Below are 20,116 nucleotides of genomic sequence, written 5' to 3' on the forward strand. Positions count from 1 at the left end.
TTTTCTCAATTTGGGATTTTAAATAATAATAATAATAGTTAACGTTTAACTATTCTACCCACGTATGAAAACGTAAAAAATAACGTATTTTAACAAAAAATTTTGGTTACATTTCATAATATTGTATAGAAATATCTAAGAGAAATATGTGTTCATTTTATTTTCTTTTCGGGGGTACATATTTTATTTCCAACAGACTCCTAAAAATACAGTCAACCCACCAACCTCATTACCACTCATAACATTCCATAGACAATTAATTTTGTTTTCATTGAGCATGGGAACTTCCATTGTCTTCTCTAGGCCAAGTTACAAGTACATGCCTAATGAAAAGTGTGAATTTCGATGGAAACTACACTCGATTTCATTTGCATTGTCTATAATTGTGGCTAATTTTATAGGAGCGCGAAAGTCATACGACTTAGTAGGTATAATTACGACTAATTAGAAAAAATATTCTCTATTTTCAAATCTCATTATTCGTGGATGTTAAAATCGATAAAAATAATATGAACATTATGTCTAAAATAATTATTTCACCTGTTTTAAATTGTTGACACAGTTGTCATAATTACTAACCTGAAAACGGTGACCACTAACTTCATCTTTTATCAAGTCGCATCTAAAAGTCGATCGATTGAGATGACTGTTCTATTCTTATGTGGAGAACATTCATCAGTACACAGCTTCAGATACACACTCTGATTTGACACTAATCAATCAGAATGTGATTATTAGGGCCTAACAGATTGTTAGGCACGCATTATGACTCTTGACGACATCAAGCCAGCACTTCTTAGGTTTGTCTCTTATGCCAGAGCCAAGCGGAAACGGTATAGACGGACATTTTACGTTGTTCTAATTAGCTGCAGAACCGCCTCCGTGTCAGCGGGACATTTTTTATGGCCGATATGTACTAACCATAACCGTACAAGGAACCCTAACTAAATAGTGCTCGCAAAAGAATAAATAGCTAGTCGGTGAACCGATATATACGATATCTGTTTGCTTAATAGGCAATAAACACTCAGGATTACCGTTATCTAAGAGCAACGACCGCCTTATCAGTCTTGTTTCGACTGTTGATTTATGGTTCTTACTCAAGCTTGAAAAATAGTTCTACCTTTTTAGTTTTTTGTTACCCATCGTTCTGTTATACTATACATATGCACCCTTTAGTGCTTACATCACTCACAGACTGCTGCATCAGCAGATTCGGTTGCGACGTTAGTCGCTAGTCCATTCCTTTCAGTCGAAATCGAGCTCCTTTCCATGCTAGACGGTTGCCTCAAATCAATTAATTCTTTTTTTAAAAAACCTATTTCCTCAACGTCGTATAACATTTGGTGGCAACGGTAAAGGGATTTAGAAAAATAAAATCCCCGGTTCGCCTCTTTCACGTAAAATTCAAGTATATAAATTCACGCGTGTGTGTGTTTGTGTTCAACTTCGAGTTCTGCTCCGGCCCTCATAGTCGTCGTCTTCAAGAAAGCAGTCCACCTGGGGCCCATTGTTGGGCATCGCCGATATTCAACGTGCTCCAACCGGCCTCAAACCACCTGCCAGGTTACCCACTGTCACGCGATATTGACGCTGTGACCGGTATACCATTGAAGCGACAACTAGTGATTCATTATCACATACACGGTATCCTCATCACTGTATCCAGATCTAAGCGCACCTCCTATCGACATCGAGATTTCACCGTATCGACGACGTCACGCCGTGCCTGTATTTTGTTGTGTCTACGCGACCAGCGACATGCTCGCCCTTATCACGTTTCCTGCATTCCTGTGAGTGACTTTTTATTCATACTTATTCTATTGGTCATTGCTACTCTGTACTCGTGTTTTTTTTTAACAAACGAATTCTTGTCATAATTGTATAATTTTATTATTATTATTTTTCTTTTATATTCACATTTTGTTACTCATTTAAAATGGCCGAAGGTCGTTCAACCAGCCCGAAACCCGAAATCTCTGTCACAGACACAGAGGAAGATACCCAGGGCCAATTACATCCAGGCCCCTCCACTAGATCTAGTAAAAAGAAAGCGGCTGTAATTCCCAAATCCGAAATTGAATTATCCACTTTGCTTAAATTTATAAAGCCATTTGATGGTTGTAGAGAAAAGTTAAATTCATTTTTAGTAAATTGTAATAATGCTTATGAAATAGCCTCGGACACACAAAAAGATATTCTCTTTAAATACATACTCTGTCAGTTACAAGGCAAAGCAGAGACCGCCTGTTCCATTAAAGAATTTACTAATTGGCATCAGCTTAAAGAGTTCCTCAAAACGCAGTTCAGCGAGAGGAAACATTACGCTCATCTCCTCACCGAATTACAGGAATGCAAACAACAAGTCACTGAAACTGTCAGTCAGTATGCTTTAAGAATAGAGACTTGCTTATCTCATTTACTTACCGAAATTTCCATCTCACACGGCCATAAAAGTAGAGAAATGATTGGACGTAGTGCCGCGATGGAGGAATTAGCCCTCCATCATTTCCAAATGGGGCTAACGCCTCGAATATCTAATTTTGTTAGGAGTAAATCCGTTAAAACTTTAAACGAAGCAATTAATATCGCAATTTCTGAAGAAAGAATCCAACAATCTTTATCTAAACATTCAGCCCCGTCTAGCAATCAACAATCTCGTCAGTTTATACGTCGTAACCAAAATCCATCTTCATTCAAAAACAATCCTATTACTCCTCGTCCTAATAATAATAATTCCATCCTTGTCTGCCGATATTGCAAAAATCCAGGTCATACTATAGAACAATGCCGAAAAAGGGAATTTAATAATAATCGCTTCAAAAATCCTGATCAAAACTATACAAGGCAACCCCGTGTTCATTTCATCTCCGATGAAACTTCGGAAACTAACGATGATTTTCTTACCAATCCTGAGGGCGGTTATGACACCGTAGACTCTAATCAAAAAAACGAGTAAACATCTCGTCCCAGTGTCGTGCGGGATTATATAATTTTAAAACCGGCACTATCAATTATAATTCATCTACTAAATCCTCTGTATCCACTGTATCTATGCAGCAAGCCAAGGTTGATCTGCCCAAATCTACTAAATCCTCTGTATCCACTGTATCTATGCAGCAGCCCAAGGTTGATCTGCCCAAATCTACTAAATCCTCTGTATCCACTGTATCTATGCAGCAACCCAAGGTTGATCTGCTTAAATCTACTAAATCCTCTGTATCCACTGTATCTATGCAGCAACCCAAGGTTGATCTGCCCAAATCTACTAAATCCTCTGTATCCACTGTAACTATGCAGCAGCCCAAGGTTGATCTGCCCAAATCTACTAAATCCTCTGTATCCACTGTATCTGTGCAGCAACCCAAGGTTGATCTGCTTAAATCTACTAAATCCTCTGTATCCACTGTATTCATGCCACAACTCAAGGTTGATTTGACCAAGCCTACTAGATCCTCTGTATCCACTGTATCCATGCAACAACTCAAGGTTGATTTGCCCAAGCCTACTAGATCCTCTGTATCCACTGTATCCATGCAACAACCCAAGGTTGATCTGCCTAAATCTACTAGATCCTCTGTATCCACTGTATCCATGCAACAACCCAAGGTTAATTTACCCAAGCCTACTAGATCCTCTGTATCCACTGCATCCATGCAACAATCCAAAGTTGACTTATCCAAATCTACTAAATCCTCTGAATCCGCTGCATCCGTACAACTTAAAACTACTAGTTCTCTAGATCCTTCAAAACCCAAAGTTTATAATATTTCAAATATTCCATCTAAAACCTTATTACCTCATGTTCTAATAAAGTCCTCTGTCTCTGATATCCCATTATCTCTGCTAGTAGACTCGGGATCATCTGTAAGTCTATTGAAACATTCTTGCATTATGAAACATCCCAAACTCACAAAAGACATAATTCAGTTAAAGGGTATAGACCCAACTGATAACCCTGTCTGCACTCAAGGTCACTTTTTGCTAAAACTGCAACTTCCTAAATTCGACATATCCCATAAATTCCATGTAACTGATATACCTGACTTACCCTACGATGGAATAATTGGCTCAGATTTCCTTAATGCACACAATTGTAACATAAATTATAATAACAATATCCTTTACATTAGAAACACATCCATTAGACTACACTTTCATGAGCCTGCCTATATAATACCTCCTAGAACGGAAACTATTATCGAATGCTCTGTATCAAATCCTGAGGTAAAAGAAGGATTAGTCCTCGATCAGAAACTTTCTGAAACTTTACTAGTAGCTAATTGTATAGTCCATGTAAAAGAAAATAATAGAATAAATATATCCATTGCTAATACATCCGAAGAACCCGTAACTGTCAAATCCAACCTAAACTTAAAACTCGATCCCTTTAATCCCAAAGTCCTGTCAGAACATTCAAATGAATGCATAAATCATATAAATCTTACTACTAATAGTTTCAAAAGAACACAAGAAGTGTTAAAACAAGTCCGCACTTTTCATCTTAATAAAGAAGAAAAGGACAATCTTCTACAATTATGTTCCGACTTTTCTGATATATTTCATCTCTCAGGAGAGATCCTAACTCATACCAACGCTCTCAAGCATGAAATCAAAACAACTACCGACAATCCCATACACACAAAATCCTACAGATTCCCCGAAGTCCATAAAGCCGAAGTCCACAATCAGATAAATAAAATGTTAGAACAAAATATCATAGAACCCTCTGATTCCCCCTGGTCATCACCCATATGGGTTGTTCCAAAGAAACTAGATGCCTCTAATGTACAAAAATGGAGAGTTGTAATCGACTACCGTAAACTTAATGATATCACTATAGGTGATACTTACCCTATACCTCAAATCACTGAAATTTTAGATCAACTTGGCAATAGTAAATACTTCTCTACTTTAGATCTGTCATCCGGTTTTCACCAAATCCAATTAAATGAAGCAGATAAATCGAAAACTGCCTTCACAATTCCTGAAGGACACTTCCAATTCACAAGAATGCCATTTGGGCTCAAAAATGCCCCTTCAACATTCCAAAGACTCATGAATTCTGTACTGTCGGGCCTCCAAGGTACCCGCTGTTTTGTCTACCTTGATGATATAGTCTGCTATGGGTATGACCTTAAATCCAGCATCCAAAATCTGACAGAAATCTTCCAAAGAATCCGTAACTTTAACCTCAAACTTCAGCCGGACAAGTGCGAATTCCTCAGACGAGAAGTTTGTTATTTAGGACACGTAATCACAGAGCAAGGTGTAAAACCTAACCCTGAAAAGGTCAAAGCCGTAACTTCTTTTCCAATTCCAAATAATCCCAAGGACGTGAAATCGTTTCTTGGCCTAGTTTCCTACTATCGTCGTTTCATCCCCGATTTCTCTAAAAAGGCAAAAGCTCTTACTAATCTTTTAAAGAAGGATGTACCCTTTAAGTGGGAAAATCAGCAACAACTTGCTTTTGACACACTCAAGGAAGAACTTACCTCTGCACCTCTCCTGATATACCCAGATTTTACCAAACCTTTTATTCTTACCTGTGACGCATCTAATCATGCCGTCGGCGCTGTACTCTCTCAAGGACCTGTGGGAAAGGACCAACCTATAGCTTTTGCCTCACGCACACTCAATAAGAGTGAATCCAACTACAGCACAACCGAAAAAGAGCTGTTAGCCATAATATATGGATGTAAGACATTCCGCCCTTATATATATGGGTATAAATTTATCATCGTCACAGACCACAGACCCTTGAAATGGCTATTTAATCATAAAGATCCAAGTAGTAAACTCCAAAGATGGGGATTAAAATTAGAGGAATATGACTACGACATAATATATCGCAAAGGTAAACTAAATTCAGCTGCTGATGCCCTCTCTCGATATCCTGTCAATCCTATCTATCCAAAAAATCATACCAACCTGAACCCTAATAATGATGAAATTCCTGACGATGACCTACAAAACCTTCTAATATCTCCTTCCAGCCTAGAAGCCGATCTAGCTGATCCTGAAATAAATAACGAATTACTAGATTATTTGAATGATATGTTAGACAATGAATCTCCTGGAAAACAACCAGAACCACAACTTTCATCAAATCAAGAAAACCTCGAAATCTTACCTTCTTCTGTCCAGTCTGCACCTGAAAGTCCTCCTCTAGTACCTGAAAACTTACTTTCTGATCGAACTGCACCTGAAACTCCACCTTTAATACCCGAAGATTCACCTTCTTCTAACCAGACTACACCTGAAACTTCATCTATACAGTTCGGATCAGATGAAACCTATAATACTTTCCTAAAAGCATCCAAAAATGTACACGACACTCTTATTATAGAACATAATGAAAATCTACTTAAAACCACACAAAACCTCATTATTATACCTACCTCCATAGACTTGGATGAGTCTATGCCTTACATTCAGGAAATCATTAATAGTTGTTCAGAACCCGATCGGAGTAATTTCTTAAAACATGAAAGGTCATTATTTACCTCTCTACCTCTCACTATTAGAAATAAGACTTACCTTTTCTCATTCACAAAAGTTCACCATTTTGACGACTTGTCCTACCCGGATATATTTAAATCCATAAAATATGTGCGGGACGAGATTATAATGACATACCCTACTATAAACGAAGTTAGCATAGCAGATTTTAGGAATCCCTTCGATAGACACTCCTTCGTAAAAATCTATAATATTCTCAGCTATCTTTTTGACGGAACCAATATTAAAATCCATATATATCATAATGATATCATATATCCTTCTTTAAATGAAATTCCTAAAATTTTAAAAGAGAACCATGACATCCCTATCGCCGGACACTTAGGATCTTCTAGAATGCTAAACCGTATAAATGATAGATATTATTGGAAAAACATGCGAAGTGACATAGAGAACTACGTAAAAAACTGTACATCCTGTCAAATAAACAAAGCCTTACGCAAAACAAACAGAGCTCCCATGATAATAACTTCCACTTCTACGTCACCATTCGAAAGATTGTCCATTGATATTGTAGGTCCTTTACCTGAATCCGGAACAGCCAAACTTAAATTCATTCTAACTATGCAAGACGATTATACGAAATTCTCGCTAGCATATCCTCTTCGTAGTACTACTGCAGAAGAATCCTGCGAATGCCTGCTCCATTTTATTTCATTATTCGGAATTCCTAAACATATACTCACTGACCAAGGCACCAACTTCACCGCAGACTTATTCAAGAAAACCTGCGAATTTCTAAAAATAAAACAGTTGTGGTCCAGCCCTTATCATCCCCAAACACAAGGCGCCTTGGAAAGGTCACATTCTACTCTCAAAGAATATTTAAAGTCATATGCCAATGAAAATCAAGACAACTGGCCCCGTTATGTCTACACAGCCATGTTAGCATATAATACCGCCGTACACTCTACCACACACTATTCACCTTACGAACTATTATTCGGGCACAAACCTCGCATTCCAGACTCCGTTTATGGTGACGCCTCTAGTGTTACTTACCCCGAATACGTAAAAATGTTGCAACATCGCCTAAGGCATTCTCGAAATAAAGCCTTGGCGCTCATACAAAAATCTAAAATTAGTTCTAAGACTTATTATGACAATCGTACTCGCCCAATAGAATACAAGGTTGGCGACTATGTATTACTTAAAAATCATCTTAGATTACGTAAAGCCTTATCACCTCTCTGGAAAGGCCCATATAAAATCGTCAAAGTCCATGGTAACCACACTTTATCATTGTTAATAAATAAAAGGCATGTAAAACATCACTTTGATGAGGTGAAACCTGTGGAAACTCACGAAGTTTAAATTAGGTTTAGGTAAAAGTTTATATTTTAGTTACTAATATAGATAGGTACTAGGTCATACAGGTAAAACTAAGTAAAGTCTCTTTCCTTACAGCATACTGGCCCAAGGTCATCCGGAATTTATTCATCAAATCAACGTGAGCTCCGGAATTTACTTTGACCCTATCGGTGAACTTAAAATCCGTATGAGTCATTTAGATGTGGTCACCCCACTCGATATCTCGCACATTGAACCCCACTTGTAAAATATAAACTCAGTATTAGGTACAACACGCTACATATGTAACCAAATTAGATTAGAAAAATCATATAATTTACAATGTAATAACCTGTTAGAACCCTTAACAATAAGATATCATGACATTGTCTCTGAATATTCCACTATTTCGCACTTAGTAAATAAAAGATCTAGAAGAGGAGCCTGGATAGGTGCCGTTGGTTCTCTCTCCAAAATCGTGTTTGGGACCCTTGATGAAAATGACGCCATAAAATATGACAATGCCATTCGAAATGTTCAAGATAACGAAAAAAGACTGAGCTCATTAATAAAAGATAATATCCTAATAACATCTGAAGTTTTGACAAATTTTAATAAAACATTACAAAGTATACAACTTAATGAGGTCAGCCTTAATCTAGTTATCGATAATTTCTCTTCAACATTAAAAAATATTACTTTAATTTCAAACGAATTAGTTGTAAAGACGAATATAGATTTTATACTCAATAGTTTAGAAGCATCTATACTCACCTTATCATTCCACCTCGAAGACATAACAAACGCTATTATTTTTAGTAGTCAAAACATCCTGCACCCGGCCGTATTACCGCCCACGCACTTATACCAAGAAATTGTCAATAATTACAGATACTTACCTGTAGACCTTAAGTTACCTGTAAGCTTAACATTAAGTAACATACATATTATTACAAATGTATCCAGTGTAGTGTGTTATAGTATAGGCAACAAGATTATTTTTGTTCTGAAAATACCCCTAGTGTCCCCTAAAGATTATAGTTTGTATCATAACATAGCATTGCCAACTCCTCATATTAAAGATAAACCTAATACTTTTAGTTTCATAAGACCTAGTAGTAAATATATAGCAATGACCATAGACAAATCCGAATATTGTAACCTTGATTCGTTAAAGGAATGCATAACGATAAGCCCGCGCGAGTACATCTGTGACGTTATGACAGTGTTCCCGTCCAGTGTTAACCCCTGTTGTGAAAGTGAGTTATTGTCCAATACAATAAGTGTTCTCCCCGTGCAGTGTAAAACAGACTTCTTTTATGGATACGTAGATTTATGGCAACCACTCGATAATAATAATTGGCTATATGTACAATCTAAAAGCAGTAAACTTTACATTGAATGTCCTAAAGAAAAACTTGTTGATATTAACATTATCGGAACAGGAATTTTAACTATTCCTAATAACTGTATGGCCCACTGTAAAAGTACAAAATTGATACCTAAATTTGATAATGTAAAAATAAATGTTAATATTGTTCACTCTAACTTCAACTTAATTAATGATTCTTGTTGCACTTTAGATAAGTTTAATAAAATAATAAGTAATGAGCCTCCCCTTAAGTTGCATAATATAAATCTAGATTCATTCACATTAGAAACAAAATCTAAACTAAATTCCATTGCTAAAGAAACAGATAAAATTCTAAATGAACATCAAATTATTAAATACGAGACTCATTACTCAATTATTACTATAGTTATAATTTGTGTAATCTTAATCTTTTGTATAACCAAACTTATTATGTATATTAAATCGCGCAACTGTCTATCCCGTCGCCTTCCCGATACTATTCCTCCAATCCCTGCAGTTTCTCCAACTGATCAGATTCCAATTGCAGAGAATATTACTCCCGCTAAATTCAGTAAACCTTGTTCCGTTAAGGAAAATATACCATCTCCCAGTATAAGAATTAATGTTTAACCCTAAGTGGTTTTCCTCTTTACAATTCTTCCTAAACATAGTTTCAACCCTATGTTTAGTCTACCCCAAGGAGGTGTTATACTATACATATGCACCCTTTAGTGCTTACATCACTCACAGACTGCTGCATCAGCAGATTCGGTTGCGACGTTAGTCGCTAGTCCATTCCTTTCAGTCGAAATCGAGCTCCTTTCCATGCTAGACGGTTGCCTCAAATCAATTAATTCTTTTTTTTAAAAACCTATTTCCTCAACGTCGTATAACAGTTCGCACAGGCCTATTTTCAACGTATGTAAAAAAAAACCGTTGGTATAGAGATGGAATATGATGTGTATCTGTGTGTTCACATGGCACCGAAATACATACATATATTTGGACTTTTAATTATTTTTTCACTCACATTTATCATTAGCAAATTAATCATAGCGACTTCGTATAAAGCTTAGTTCCCCATAGAGGACAACTAAGCATTGGCTAATTCCTGCTTTTGCTCTAAAGTACTAGTGTTAGGACACTCATAATTGGTGTACAGTCAACGAAAACAGGATGATAGAAGGAGTAAAGTTAAATTAAACGTCAGTGCTCAGGAGCGGTCAAACCAATACTGTTTATTTCTATTTTCTCTACACTATTTGTTTACATTAAGTTATATAGGGTTGTGACTCAGAAACAGCTATCAAAAACTAACACAAATTATTTTGATATAAGAAAATATTGTACGAGGGCTGCTATTTATGTATCCGGAACTGGCCAATAATTCTAGAATATTTAAAAAGTAATTACAACATTTGAAAATAGAACTCCGGCTAGAGAATAAATATTTTTCATGTCCCTGTCATTTGTTTTTTTCAATTGGCGCCAATTTTGAAAATAGCTTGTCTTCATTGCCATGGATTTAACTCGTGAACATTTTCGCGCGATGATTTATTATGATTTTCGGCGTGGATTAACTCAAAAACAGTGCATCGAACAACAATATATGTTTGTTTAATTTTGTTATTCCGGATACATAAATAGCAGCCCTCGTAAGACTAGTTGTGCCTTGCAGTTTCGGCGTGTAGCTTGGCAAGATATCCTACTATTATTACTCTGATAGATGTGGCTATAACCGGCTCATAAATGTTTTTGCATATCCGATCATATTAGAAAAATAAGCTTCCGTTTAAGTTTTCAAAAGGGAATTTGTACGATAAATGCATTTTTATTCCTAAGAATCAAAGAATATCAAACGAACGTCATTTACTGAATAACCTTTCACAAATATCTATATCTTAAAATTTTACAGCAATCTTAAAGGCCACGTGATCGCACTACAGACGTGTACCCTTTGTGAGCGTATCAAGTAAAAGGTGGGGTTGGTCGTGGACGTGCGGGGAATAACCAGCGTCGTAGGTGAGCGACAAACGCGACTAGGCAGCGCAACGTGGCGCGGTAATATCAAATGTAATTTATTTGTGGCACAATGTAATAAATAGAACTTACGATTAGTAGTACAGTACGGCTACTCTGCTTATACTCAGAATTGTGTATTCAGTGTTGTCACTATAGCCAGTTGACTGTGGTCTCGGCTGACTTTAAAGCCGTTCATACGTTTTAATACAAATTGCGATTATGGGGCCAACCGTGGCGTTCTATCTAACTTACACACGCATCTTTTGCATAACAATGTGTTTGTTACTTTGTAAATATTTTGAGATTTTGCAACCGGCTGCTTGCATGAGGTCAATTCTCTTTCTCTCTTCTAATGCTGCCTATCAGATCCCATTAGTGTCCCTTAGTCGCCACTATATTTATTAATTTGCGTTGCTTTACGAATCTGTATCATGCTCATGTTATAACTCTGTAACGCTGTAAATTCGAAATAAATAAAATAAAGAAGTAATCATTCATATAAAATTGCGTCGTGCAGCGTTCCTAGCGCAGCCAGGACGTCATGCAAGCCGTTAAGTGCGGCACGCTCAATGGAGCTGGTGCGAAGGTTTCCTCAAATACCAGTTAGGGAAGTGGAAAATGTTTTCACGCATTTTATTGTGACGAGATGATGCAGTCGACTGGCCACAATCTAATGCAATAAAGACAAAAGTTGGGATCTTAAAAAATTATGTTTAATTCCCTTTGCATATCGAGTGGTATCTTGAAGGGCCTCGATGACACTAAGACTATGACCGAACTAGACTCAAGTCGTTCACTTTTATCTAAAGTCTCTAAAGACGCTAATAGTTAAAAGGGACGATGAAGCATCCTTCAACATACGAGGCGACTAAGGGACACACAGCCTAGGCAGCTGATAGGCAACAATAGCATTCCCAAGGAGGGTAGACGTCAGACAGGCGGCCGGTTGTAAAATCACAGCCGAATCTTCAAAATTTTAATTTTATTTTTCAGCTTTAGTTTATCTTTCACGTTGACCCAGGGCTTCGCGGCTTCACAACCCCAAAAGAAAGGTACATGTATAGGTGAGAGAGATAAGTAGATTTATTGTATGCTGTCACTGTCACTTTCCACGGCCTATTAGCCGCTCTAACGAGAGAGGGAAAGCAGACGTCACGCGTTTTCTCACAAAAATTACTAGTTTTCATCGCCAACGTTATCTGTCTGCGTTCCAATCGGAAAAGAGAAATTGTTTATGTTTTTATTGACAGCTTAAGGCCGGCACACACTCAATACGTAATGCGTAGCGGTTCCCGATTATTGAACAGTGAAAAATTTGTTGTTAAAACAAGTACCAGTACCGTGGCGTATGCGTTATTTTGACAAAGGAGCACACCGAATGCGTGATGCGTAGAGATGGACGTTCATTGAAATATAAAAACGAAAAAAGTCATTTCACTTTGAACTAGTACATTTCGTATGCGTGATTCGATAAATGAGGGCGGACTGGGGCCGAAACTAGGAAAGACCTAGTGTTTCAGGACTCCAGGATACTCGCCCAATACTCTATTGCATGTCATTGTGGCTCGCTGCTTAGCGTACGCGTCTACGCATTACGCATTAGATCAGCATTCGCCCTTAACAATAAGGTAATTTATTGGGATTCCCGAGCTTTTTACTTTCGTATAATTTCCTATGTATATCGGAAAAATCTAGCTAGGAGATCAAAAGGAGTCAATATTATGTAAACTATATTTAACCTTTTACCTAGGAGGGTTAAAACGTAGCTCAAATGCCTGAAAATATACGTTATAGTTTATTTAGGACTTGATAATATTATTTTTTAAGTCTTAGAGTGAGTTGCGCCAGTCAACTTTGACGTCAACTTTAACCTGCGCAGAAAAACACAAAGTACGCCATTTGGCTAAACGTCAACGACGCGCAGTTTAAAGTCAACGTTAAAGATTACTTATGCAATTCACCATTGAAAATCGAATCTGTGAAACGGGTTTAAAAATAACTTTTTTAGAATAATGAATCTTGCTGAAATCCAATTAAGTTTTAGATTTTAAAATTCATAAGCGTTAGGCTGTTAGCACACTGTTCATCTGACCGCTTCCGGGCACGGCTGGGCAGCGGGCCGTGAAATCGTAAGGTACAGTTACATGTTAACGGTGTGCAGTGTGCCTAATATAGTCATCACGCGAAGAGAAAAGGTACAATCGATTTAAAGTTCTTTTACTTCGACAATGCTGGTTTTTTTTTTTAAATTAGTGTAATATAGTGGGATAGACTGATCACGCGTGCTATTCCAGGTCCGCATACAAAATTTTAGAGTGATTAATGAATGGAGCAACACGTGTTTACTAGCAATGTTTTTGAGAAATTAGCAACAACCTACGGCGAACGGCGGCGTCTTCCTCGAGGCCTATTGGTATATTAGTACCTATATTTTCTTTAACAACGAACCTAATTAGTTGCTGTATCACCGATCAATTACTTTTGATTACCCGCCAAAAAATGTCAGGTCATCGACCGCATTTTTAGCCACATAGATCATTATGACCAATTAATTTAAACATGTTCTATAATTGGTCGACCTTAAGACACTAGAAATAAAGTTCAATATTGAGGACAATAATTTTATCATTCTAAAACGCAAATCTAACACGTGGGAAGGACCAGAACCGCGTCCTTGTAATCAACAATTGGATTAGTTCTAGTAGAAGATAAGCTGTTATCATCTTAAACTCAAGGCCGTAAGATTCAATTTGAATTGATTGGGGTTACCAAATATATAAATTAGAGATAATTTTGTTTGGATGGTGACCACCCACGTGGGTGATATTGCGTACAAATTTTTGTTTACCATAGATAAGACATGTGAGGTATAGTGCTGGGATTAACGTAAGTAAACGTTCGGTTTAAGAATGAAGGGAAGTGGAGGATTACACAACTTTGTTCATTTTAATCCATACTTATACAAGTTGGTCGCTGCGAACTTAGATCTCGCGAACACAATACATTTTCACCCGTCGAACTTAAAAAATCTATTGACAAGTCCTACATATCTTTTAAATTTCATCAAAATCAGACCAACGGTTCGAAAGTTATCGTGTTAAAAACAAACAAACAAACATACATACAAAAAATATATTTTTGCTGCAAGTTGATTCTACAAAAATTGGGCAACTTAAATACATTTACTTGTTCATTCGTAAAAAAAATGTTTCAATGTCTCTTGTGCCAAGATTTTGTACATTTAATCCGATTAAAATCAGCAGTATTTTACCACAAAAGTAAAACAAGGCTAAGATCCAACAGTGGTCATATTTTACCGTTTCCTGAGTCCAAATTAAATTTAATGAGTCAAAATAAAGCCCAGACGACACAGATCCGAATAAGGACGTCCTTATAAATGCACTGGGAATCATGACATATTCGTAATCGGTGTGTCCGTGAAGTGAAAAATCTTCTGTGTAACTTGTACTTTCGAATTAACCGGGTCCCGGAATTATTCAGTAAATTTTCTTGTCTATACTAGACGTGCATATTATTTGCCCATTAGCAGTTGTTTTAAATTAAAAAAAAAACACTACTATAGAAGCGGTGGTGGTGTAATACGCCTGTGTATCAAAAGGTCCCAGGTTCGAATCCTACTCGTACCACATGAGTTGTGTGTGTTTAATTCCACGTAAAACCACGAGCCTCAGCCATGAGGAATACGAATATGAAGAAGAATATATTAGAAAATAATGCGTCTCTGTGCGGAGCAAGTATCCCCGTATTCTTATCAAAATTCAATTTGGAATCAGACCTTTTCCAATCTCGCAAAGCCCTTGATAATAATAGGAAGAATCGCGGCGCGGATTTGTTCTCGACATTGGAGCCGATTGCAGACTAACACAATGAGTCCAATAGGAACAAAACGTAACGAATCGGGAAATTGTTACCTGCTTAATTATAAAAGTCGCGAACTTGGTTGATGAATAAAAGAGTTAATAAGAATAGATGTCATTTTATTTCTTTGCAAAAGCTGAACGGATGCACTTTTTAAATTGATATAGGTACGTAGGCTATCTGAAAACCTTGACAGTTGATAGGAAAAATGGTATTCACATCTCTATGAATTGACGTCAACGTCGCATCAACCGCGAGTACCAGTTAGAGTGACAGATCATATACGCTCCTTTTTTAAACGTATTTATTTAATTTCACCTTTCCAGATATTTTTCTATAATCAAATCTTGTTAGGTAAATTTTAACTACTTCTTGTCCTAATAAAGTTGAAAGTTTCCACGTTTCCGTGACAATGCATTATTAGTTTATATGGTGATGATATGGTGCACCCATGATCGGCTCGCAACGAGGGTATTCCTCAACGGTTTAATGCATGCGGACATTACTTTTTTGTTGAATGCAACAAGATTTCAATGATAACAATATTGTTGTTATTCCGAAAGTAGCAACGTACAAAATGAAAATTAAAATTACAAGACCAACGCATTTTGCCGGGCTCGGTTTCATGCCACGAACAGTTCGCCAAACATTGGCGTATTCGGTATACATTCCTGGTTTTTCATTGCGGTAAATAAAATCACTCATACTAAGTACGCAATGTTCACGCATTCGCGTCGGCATGTGTCCGAGGCCGGCGACAGTGTGGCGCATTATAGACAGACGTGACATATTTCCATCGTTATTTAACAATAATACAGTATTGTAGACACATCAGCGTCATTTGTCTCGTGTAATTGCATTGACAGCGCGCATTCAAGTGGGCGCCATGTTTTATCTGACAGTAAGTGGACCAATTGAATTCCTCTACAAATGGTATATTATAATTAGTGGGGGTCATGCATGTACCGCCAACAGCATTAAGGAAATTCACCGGTATTCCTGCCGCACGTATGCAGTCGACTATTAGGGAATTCAGTATGCGAAAGTCTGTCTGTCTGTTCCGCTTTCACGGCTAAACCGCTTGACAGATTTTAATGAAATTAGGTATGTAGGTAATTAAAGAGCCCCGTTTAAACATAGGCTACTTTTTACAAAAAACAATATTTTAAGTGTTTTGTAACATTATTATTATTATTTATTATTGCGAGTAATCGCGTTACAAAAAAGAAAGTTTTGAAATTGCTCATCCTAAAAATCCGCATAAAAGTCCGTTATAATGTGTCATAAACTAAATTCACAATGTTTACAGAGCTTATGACTAAAACTTAGCTATGAGCAAGCAATGCTCATACTTTTATTACTCTTATGCCGGCTGTGCACTTTTGCTAAACATCGCCAAAGTTCGACGGCTTCTGTATACATACATGTGCATTCATTCGCGTCGGCGTCTGTCTGTATAAAATTTATGTTAGAAACATTGATTCCCGCCGATTATCTCACAAAAATGACGATTTTATTGTAAGAAAACCTAGTACAACCTGTAAACTAGCAGTTTACCCGCGACTTCGTCTGCGTAGAATAGTTACTTTTGACAGCATAATTATATTTTTTAGAGTTCCGTACATCACAAGGTAAAAACGGAACCCTTATAGGATCACTTCGTTGTCCGTCCGTCTGTCTGACCGTCTGTCAAGACCCTTTTACTCAGGAACGCGTAAAGGTATCAAGTTGAAATTTATACCAAATACCCAGGTCTACGGTCTCTTCTAGCTGGGAAAAAATCAAACTTATACATACGCAATCAAAAATTTTACCGTTTATGTCGCACATTTTGCGATTTCAGAAGGGAATCAAAACCTATAGGGTACTTTCTGTAGACCAAGAGTCATGACATTTGGCAAAAAGTTATCGAATCTTCAAAATTTTGTAGGGAACCCTCAGTGCGCGAGTCTAACTCGCACTTGACCGGTTTTTTGTGATTAATGTGTTTACCCAATCGTAATTAATGATTTCTACAACCAATATTTTTGTATGATAGCTAATTAAGTCGTCTTTTCAACATGATTTTCATACAAATTTCTATTACGGTTCTGTAACTACATACCAAATTTCATCAGGATCGGTCTAACGGTGAAAGCGGAACAGACAGACAGGCAAGAGTTCGGCGATAGTGTGTTGCCGGCATAAGAGCGAGAAGAGAATAAAACTATACGCAGTTATATGACTTCTAACAGTTTACGACATAACACAAGGAAGGAGCTATTTTGTAGCGGAAGTTACACATTACATTATATTTTTAACTTTGTTTGTCTCTAATATGCTTGTCCTATTTGACGACCTCGGTGGCGCAGTGGTAAAGTTCTTGCCACGAAACCGAGGGGTCCTGAGTTCGATCCCCGGTCAAGTCATGATGGAAAATGATTTTTTTCTGATTGATCCGGGTCTTGGATGTTTATCTATACAAGTCCCGAACTTACGATGCGGCCGCGCTGTCATTACGATCATTTTCATGAATCATTTTTGTTGGTTGTTGCTAAGTTACTTGTTTACGATACGATACAATCAACCATTCCAGAATCTTGTTTTTATATTTTACAATATAATTACTCATCACTTCTGACCGCCACTGCGATACATTATTCCAATAGGTCATGTCCCAGAACACGAAATTTTCTGTTACCAAATTGATTGGACATGATGACTACTCATCTTGGAAATTCGCAATAAAATTGTTACTGATTCGTGAAAAATGTCTGAAATACACGCAAACACTTCCAGAGAAGGACAATACAGAAGAAATTGAAAAGGACCTTGATTTGTCTTCATTTGGAACCTCAACTCTATCCGTATGTGCAAAATCTTTCGTATACTAAAGAAGTGTGGGATGCGTTGGCAGCCATTTTTGAGGATAAAGGAATTAATAGACGAATAAATTTAATGAATTCTCTCTTGGATGAAAAGCTGGAAAATCATAAATCGATGCATGATTACGTTCAAGCGGTCATGAGTCACGCTCAAAAGCTGAAGGAGATAAATCAAAGTTTCGATGATGATTTAGTTGCTGTGGTACTTTTAAGAGGTTTGCCTGATGTTTATCGCCCATTGCGGATGGCTTTAGAGCACTCAGGGATGAAACTTACCTCAGAAAATGTTCGGCAAAAGCTTTTACAAGAAGATTCGGTTCAGAGCTCTTCTAAGGATTCTTCGCCTATAAATTCAGCTTTAGTAACAAGGAAACAACATAAAAATTCAGTAAAGTGTTTTAAATGTGGGAAGCAAGGTCACAGAAAAATAAACTGTCCAGAAATGAAAAAGGATGCAAAAAGAGAAAATGTATCAACGGTTTCTCCGAGCTCGAAGAAAGTTGGATTATATTGTTCGCTGTCAGTCCATAATTCATTTAATCCCTCGTTGTGGTATTTGGATAGTGGAGCTTCAAATCACATGAGTTTTCAAAAGCACTGGTTTAGAGACTTTAAGGTTACTGATAACAATGTTGTGACATGTGCGAATGATGAGAAAATGTCAAGTACAGGTATGGGTGACATTTTGGTAAGTTTAAAAGGAGTTTTGTTACCTATAAGAGATTGTTCATATGTACCTGATTTGCGAGTTAATCTGTTGTCTATTAGTAAGTTGGTACAGAAGGGTTGGAAAGTGGTTTTTGATTCTGATGGTTGTAAGTTGATTCACTCATCGATGGGCCAAATTACGAGTAAACTTGTGGTTACTGCTAGTGAAGTCTCGGGTATCTATATGTTGGATGACTGTTTTCCTGTTGTAGATGGGGCTTTGGCTACGGTTCAAGTTGAGGACTCGTTGGCGCTTTGGCATCGGCGGCTTGGGCATGTAAATTTAGGTGATTTACGCAAGCTTCCAAGTATCGAAGTTGGAGGAAAGAGTGTAATGGAACCGTGTGTCGCTTGCATTAGAGGTAAGGCGCACAGATTACCTTTTCCAAGGAGTGAGGCAGAGCGAGCTAGTGACAAACTTGGTTTGTTACACGCGGATTTATGCGGTCCAATGTCTGAACATTCGTATGGAGGTGCTCATTACATGTTTATCATTGTTGACGATTTTACGAGAAAAATGTTCGTTTATTTTCTCAAAGAAAAATCTCAAACTTTGAAAACTTTCAAAGATTTTGTGGTACATGTGGAAAATGAGACAGGTTTACAAGTCAAGAGTATACGGACGGACAATGGTACGGAGTTTGTAAATAAGAATTTTAAATTATTTCTTTCTAGCAAGGGTATAAGGCATCAGTTGACGGTTCCCTACACACCGGAACAAAATGGTGTTGCGGAGAGGTCGCTTAGATCCATAACGGAGATGGCGCGAACCATGTTATCGGATAAAGCATTAAATAAGAAATTTTGGGCAGAAGCTTGTAATGCAGCGGCTTATGTCAAAAATAGATTACCTCACAGTGCAAACAATGGGAAAATTCCGGAAGAAATGTGGACGGGAAAACAACAGAACTTGGATCATTTAAGGGTATTTGGTTCTTTTGCCTATTTACATATTCCTAAAGAGAAAAGAAAGAAATGGGACGCTAAGGTAAATAAATATATTTTTGTAGGGTACTGTGAAGATACCAAAGGCTATCGATTAGCAGATCCTAGCGATCCAAGAAAGATAATAACAGGAAGAGATGTTATTTTTATCGAAGGTTCAGATTTACAGTTAAAATCTGGTGAACTGGAATCTGAATTAAGTTCAAAGGTTGATTCTCCTCTAGAGACTGATGATAATGATAATGTTGTTCTATGGGAAATAGATCACTCTTCAAAGGTAGAGCCATCTACATCAACACCGGTAGTTCCTAATGATGTATCGAATGACTTATCTATTGACGATGAAATCGGTACATCAAATGAAAATGATGTTGATAATTTTGAAGATTGCCATGAAGAGGAACCTAGATATCCTTTAAGGAATAGGATTTTACGCAGTACTCAAAGTGGATTATATTGTTATCATAGTTTAAATGATAAAGAGGAAGAACCGCGGACTTACAGAGAAGCATTAAGAAGGCCAGATAGTCAT

General features: G+C 37.2%; 3 protein-coding genes across 3 annotated transcripts in view; 2 read left to right on the forward strand and 1 right to left on the reverse strand.

Annotated features, from left to right (window-relative positions):
• The window catches only part of CenG1A (Centaurin gamma 1A), a 241,164-nt gene that overhangs the window by 213,700 nt on the left and 7,348 nt on the right, over positions 1–20,116 (reverse strand). The gene's annotated exons all lie outside the window — the stretch shown is intronic.
• LOC128671278 (uncharacterized) lies at positions 1,318–2,959 on the forward strand. The gene has a single exon (XM_053747626.2). The coding sequence runs from the start codon at positions 1,940–1,942 to the stop codon at positions 2,957–2,959; it is 1,020 nt and encodes a 339-aa protein (XP_053603601.1). The 5' UTR covers positions 1,318–1,939.
• Positions 8,081–9,989, forward strand: LOC128671427 (uncharacterized; the record flags this gene model as incomplete). The annotated part of the gene is made up of 1 exon (XM_053747876.1): positions 8,081–9,989. A coding segment is annotated over one exon (1,716 nt), but the record flags the coding sequence as incomplete, so codon positions are not given.

Source organism: Plodia interpunctella, chromosome 7, assembly GCF_027563975.2.
Source record: "Plodia interpunctella isolate USDA-ARS_2022_Savannah chromosome 7, ilPloInte3.2, whole genome shotgun sequence".
NCBI lineage: Eukaryota > Metazoa > Arthropoda > Insecta > Lepidoptera > Pyralidae > Plodia > Plodia interpunctella.